Source organism: Onychomys torridus, unplaced genomic scaffold, assembly GCF_903995425.1.
Source record: "Onychomys torridus unplaced genomic scaffold, mOncTor1.1, whole genome shotgun sequence".
Classification (NCBI taxonomy): domain Eukaryota; kingdom Metazoa; phylum Chordata; class Mammalia; order Rodentia; family Cricetidae; genus Onychomys; species Onychomys torridus.
The window spans coordinates 1-6,201 of NW_023411194.1; the positions used below are offsets into that span (position 1 = coordinate 1).

At 40.8% G+C, this 6,201-nt stretch overlaps 1 pseudogene and 1 gene segment (V, D, J or C); both read right to left on the reverse strand.

Annotated features, from left to right (window-relative positions):
- Window positions 1-278: 278 nt before the first annotated feature.
- Window positions 279-861, reverse strand: LOC118575016 (annotated as a pseudogene).
- A 3,737-nt stretch (window positions 862-4,598) lies between these two features.
- On the reverse strand, window positions 4,599-5,219 carry LOC118575015. The segment is given in 2 exon segments: window positions 4,599-4,927; window positions 5,171-5,219. Coding segments are annotated over 2 exon segments (378 nt in total).
- Window positions 5,220-6,201: the final 982 nt, after the last annotated feature.

The window sequence follows — 6,201 nt, forward strand, 5'->3', positions numbered from 1 at the left end:
GAGAGAGATCAAAATCATCTACATGATATATGTGTTAATAAAAGTTAAAATGAATAAGTAATAAGAAACAATGATAAAGGTCTGTATTTTTTGTTGTGAATTCATTAAATTAATAAAGTATATGGGATGATCACACCATGCATATCTGTGTATAAAGGCTTGTTTCCATTGTTTAAGGTCTTTCCCCAAATAAGCCCAAAGCTCTGTATTGAGATGTCAGACAGTAAGAGAGCTGAGAGACTGAGCTTCAGTAAGCAGCAACCCCAGGAGGTTTTTGTTTAGCCCTGGAGCACTGTGGGAGGAAGCTCCTTACTCTGCAGACAGTGATAGATTGCAGCATCATCAGCCTCCACAGGATTGATGGTGAAGATGAAGTCTGTCCCTGACCAACTGCCACTGAACCTAATAGGGACCCCAGATTGCTGTATTGGATTCTCCATAGATGAGAAGTTTGGGGGGCTGTCCTGGCTTCTGTTGGTACCATTGCATAAAATTTCTGCCATAATTTTGCCACTTTCACTGGACTTGCAAGAGATGGTGGCCTTTTGTCCAGAGAGATTGCCAATGAAGTTGGAGACTGGGTCAGCACAATGTCCACAGTGGAACCTGGAATCATAAACACACAAACCATGGTTAAATATGTTTAGAAACCTTCCCAGCAGAGGAATCTTTCATTGTAAGAAGAATTGTGGACATCACTTTGAGAAACTAGAAAATCAAAGGCATTAATTCTAATGATCTAGATACTAGAGACCATGGAAAACCATGATGGCCACAGTGGATGCTCCCAACACTTCTTTGCACCCTCTCACCTGAAACACTGAACAGCAGCATACATAGGAGGAGGGTATTTGACTCCATCTCTGGGAGCTTGAAGAGAGGATGCTTTTTAGGCTCTTGGCAGCTGTCCTCAAAGGAGCCTGGGCTGTTATATAATGACTCAATATGCAAATCATCCCAGAAAAGTGTGTGCTGGTGCTCAAAGGGGCACCTGCTCCTGATTCACCCACTGGGAGTTGCTGTCAACATAACATTTTATTAGAGCATGGCACTGTATCTTAAGGAAACTTGCAGCCTATTCTATTGAATCCTTATCCTCTCATATTTCTGGGAGTGCACTATGGATGTACTATGTAAAGAATGTAAGTTTATTTCAGTAACAACTTGATCCTTCATAATTGTTCACACCCAATGAAAATGTTATCTAACAGGGAGTAGAAAATAACGGCTGGAAGAAAAATAATGTAATTAATTCTTGGCATATTTTCTTATTTTTTTAAAAAAAATCCTTGTTCCAGTGTGTGTGTTGTTTTCTGTGTATGTTTGTATGTTTGTGTCTGCTCTTGTTTCAAAGCCACCTCCTTGTCATGGCACATGGGTAGAGATAAGAGGCCAATCTTGGGTGTGTGTGGTGGTATTGTGTTTCCCAAAATATTGTGCACCCTAATAAACTTATCTGGGTTCAGAGCACAGAACAGCCACTAGATACAGAGGTTAGAAAATGGTGGCCCTCACACCTTTAATCCTAGCAATCCAGAGGCAGAGATCTCTCTGGATCTCTGTGAGTTCAAGCCCACATTGGGAAATAGCCAGGCATGGTGACAAATGCCTTTAATACCAAGAAGTGAGCCTTTAATCCCAGGGAGTGTTGGCAGAAAACAGAAAGATATATAAGGCACAAAGACCAGAAACTAGGCACATTTGGCTGGTTAAGCTTTTAGGCTTTGGAGCAGCAGTTCAGCTGAGACCCATTTGGATAAGGACACAGAGGCTTCCAGTCTGAGGAAACAGGATCAGCTGAGAAGTTTGCCAGGTGAGGTAGCTGTGGCTTGTTCTGCTTCTCTGATCTTACAGCGGTCATCCCAATACCTGGCACAGGTTTGATTTTCTTAATAAGGACTGTTTAGATTCCTGCTACAGGTGTGGCTGTTGCTTCTGCCTTATCTGAGACAGGGTCTCTTGTTTTCACTGCTCGTGAAAGGGTGCCTCCCCAGGGTCTTCTATAGATTCTCCAGTCTCCATTTCTTATCTTGCCACAGCACCACTCTGTGTATAGTCATGTGATGCAGTGGCATCTGGCTCTATGTGGTTCCTCTGATGTGAACCAGGTCCTCACATTTATGTGGCAAGCACATTACCCACAGAACCACCCAAACCCATTTTGTTTAAAGTAAAAACACTGAAAGGAAATTCTTCAGGCTGAACATAAATACAACTTCAGGAAACATAGGACTTCATAAATGAAGAAAAGAACTATGTGAATGAGATGCCCCCAGATACATGTAAAAGATTCTTTTGTACAGTTCTTTCAAACATCCCATATTGTTAAAAGAGAGGTATCTTGTATCTTGTCATGGTGATAAAAAGCTAAATTACCCATACTGTGGATTCTTCCTCAGAATCCTTGTAAGATAGACAGCTGGAAGAAGGTAGATAGATAGGTAGAAGTGAGTATTTCTTCACATTCTCAGCTCCCTCCCTTTTCCTGGTTCAACTGGCCAGAAGGATGGATTTTCTAACAATATTTTAGGGGGAAAATGTATAGTAGTATTTTAATTAAATAAGAAAATGAAAAGAGTTACGAGTTAATTAGAAAAGGAAAAAAGGATAAAGAAGAAGCACTGAAATAAGGAGAGTAGAGAGAAAGGAGAGAGAGGAAGTGAGGAAGGAGGGGAAGAAGGAGTCAAGGGAGTGATGTGGGGGAGAGTGAGGGGGAGGGAGAGGAAGGGTGTAGTCAGAAGTTTTTCTGTGTCTTGCCTGGCCTGAAGTGAGGAAAATTCCCTCTCACCCACCATGCCTGAAGCTGCTCGGACACAAGCAAACACACAGCGGCTTGTATTAATCATGAACTGTGTGGCATTAGCTCAGAATTATTATTGACTAGCTCTTACACTTAAATTAACCTGTAATTCTTATCTATGTTTAGCCACATGGCTTGGTACATTTTTTAAGTTCTGCCTTGTCATCTTGATTTCTCTGTTTCTTGCATGTGACTCCTGACTCAGCCTTCCTCTTCCCAGAATTCTTCTCATCATCCCACCTATACTTCCTGCCTGGCTACTTGCCAGTCAGCATTTTATTAAACCAGTGTACAAGGGCATTATCCCACAGCAGAAGGGGGTGAGGGGGGAAGGAGGGGAAGAATGAGGGAAAGAGAGAGGGACCAAGGAAGGGAGGAATACGAAGGAAGAAAGAAAGAGAAGGGAAAAAGGGAAAGAAATGAGAAAAGATAGAGAAGAATGGACAATTCCCTACTCCTCAGCTCACACTTTTTCTTTTTCCAGGTCTCCACCCTATATAGTTGGTTCATTTATCATTTATTTATTTATTTTAAAACAGCTTATTTTATTTTATTTTTTTGAGCTGAGGATCGAACACAGGGCCTTGCATTTGCTAAGCAAGCGCTCTACCACTGAGCTAAATCCCCAACTCTGGTTCATTTTATTTTATTGTGCACATTCACTGTACTGTTGCTCAGTGTGAACCAACTAGAGTTCAAAGATGAGGAAAACATGGCAAAACAAGTATACATCTCATGAAATAAACAAGTTTTTCTTCACATTTTGTCTTTTTGAGGTGTGCTCATTTACAGTTGAATTTTGTATTCAAAACTCGATTGTTACCTGTTATAATATGGAAAATTGGGTGATATTTCTCATTTATGCTCATAATGAAAACATTCCTATATTATACAACATACAACATCCATGTAGATGGCCATTTAAGTTTAAACACCCCCCCCCCCAATCACATAGTTCTTCCTTTAAGGATGATTCAGTGGTAGTGGGAAACTATAATGAATATTTGTGATGTCATTCTATTACTTCCATGTGATTCTCCTGTTACCATTGGTGCTCTTGACTTCCCTTGCATTATGTGTCAAGAATCACTCTTCTGTCAGGCATGGTGAATACAAACAGGTAAAAAGCTGAGGCAGGAGGATCTTTAGTTTTCTGCTAATCCAGGATACATAGCTTGGGTTACACAGATGACTGAATCTTCTGCCTCACCTCAAGACCCATATCTTCATCTATTTTGCATACAGTTTTGTTAATATTTATTTTTATTTATACTGACTTCATTTTTCATTTTTACTAAGGAATTTTTATTCATTTGACATACCAGCCATGGATCCCTCTCTTCTCTCCACCTCTCCCCATTCTCATTGTTATTGACTTATAACTTAACTTTCTATTTCTTAACATTTACTATCTCTGAAAACACATTAAAAAAAGAGACAATAAGTCTTAAGTGACAGGAAATTCAAAGGAGGAATACTGAAGGTGGGAGGGAAGGGGCAGAGATGTGGTCAGGGAGATAGGTGAGAAAGAGAAAAATCAAAGAGAAATATGTGTTAACAAAAATTTAAATGAATAATTAATAATTAAGAAACAATGATAAAGGTTTATATTTAGTTGGGAATTCATTAAATTATAAAGTATATGAGATGATACAACCATGCATATCATTTTATAAAGGCTCGTTTCATTGTTTAAGGTCTTCCCACAAACAAGCCCAAAGCTCTGTATTGAGATGTCAGACAGTAAGAGAGCTGAGAGACTGAGCTTCAGTGAGCAGCAACCCCAGGAGGTTTTTGTTTAGCCCTGGAGCACTGTGGGAGGAAGCTCTTTACCCTGCTGACAGTGATAGATTGCAGCATCATCAGCCTCCACAGGATTGATGGTGAAGGTGAAGTCTGTCCCAGACCCACTGCCACTGAATCTGGCAGGGACCCCAGATTCTGTATTGGATGCTCCATAGATGAGAAGTTTGGGGGGCTGTCCTGGTTTCTGTTGATACCACTGCAGACTATTTACACCATATTCTTCGACACTCTCACTGGACTTGCAAGAGATGGTAACTTTTTCTCCCAGAGACACAGCCAAAGAAGCTGGAGACTGGGTCAGCACAATGTCCCCAGTGGAACCTGGAACCATAAACACACAAACCATAGTTATACATGTTTGGAAACCTTCCTTGCTGAGAAAATTTTCATTTAGAAATTGTAAGAATAATTGTGGGCATCACTTTGAGAAAACAGAAAATCAAAGCGATTGGGAGAACTTAAAACCAATTACAAATGCCTTAAACCAATGATCAAGATACCAGAGACATGGAAAACCATGATGGCCACAGTGGATGCTCCTAACACTTCTCTGCACACTCTCACCTGGAACACTGAGCAGCAGCATGCATAGGAGGAGGGTGTTTGACTCCATCTCTGAGAACTTGAAGAAAGGGTGATTCTTAGGCTCCTAGCAGCTGCCTTTAAAGGAGTCTGGGCTGTTGTATAATGACTCAATATGCAAATCACCCCAGAAAAGTGTGTGCTGGTGCTCAAAGGGGCACCTGCTCCTGATTCACCCACTGGAAGTTGGTGTCAGCTAAAAATTTACCAGAGCATGGCAAGGGTATCTTAAAAGTATTTTCAGCCTATTCTATTGAATCTTTACCCTCTTCTCTTTCTGAAGTGTGACATAGGGGAGTGAAGTATGGTTATACTATGTAAAGTGTGTAATTTATTTCAGGAACAACTTGCTCCTTCAAAATTGTACATACCCAATGAAAATATTATCTAAGAGCAAATGGAGAATAAAGATTGGAAGAAAAGTAATGTAATTAACTTTTGGCATGTTTCCTTATTTAAAAAAATCTGTGTTCCAATGTTTGTGATGTTGTGTGTGTATGTTTGTATGTTTGTGTGTTTGTATGTTTGTATGTTTGTGTCTGCTCTTGTTTGAAGGCCATCTCCTTTCCGTGGCACATGGGTAGAGATAAGAGGCCTTCTTCCCTATCCAAGACAGGGTGTCTTGTTCACCACCTCTCCTGAAAGGCTGCCTCCCCAGGGTCTTCTGGGGATCTGCATTCTCTATCACATGTCACAGCATCACTCTAAGTACAGTCATGTGTTTCAGCTGCATCTGGCTTTATGTGGTTCCTGGAGTGTGAAGCAGGCCCTCACACTTATGCGGTAAGCACATTACCCACATAGGCACCCCTAGCCCATTTTTTTTCAGCAGTAGTTTTTTTTTTATTTTTTAAATTATTATATTTGTGTTCTAATTTTACATATCAGCCATGGGTTCCCCTGTCCTCCCCTCTCCCGCACCCACCTCTACCTACCCCCAATCCCCTCCCCTCCATTCCCATCTCCTCCAGTGCAAAGTCTCCCCTGGGGATTCAGCTCAACCTGGTATATTC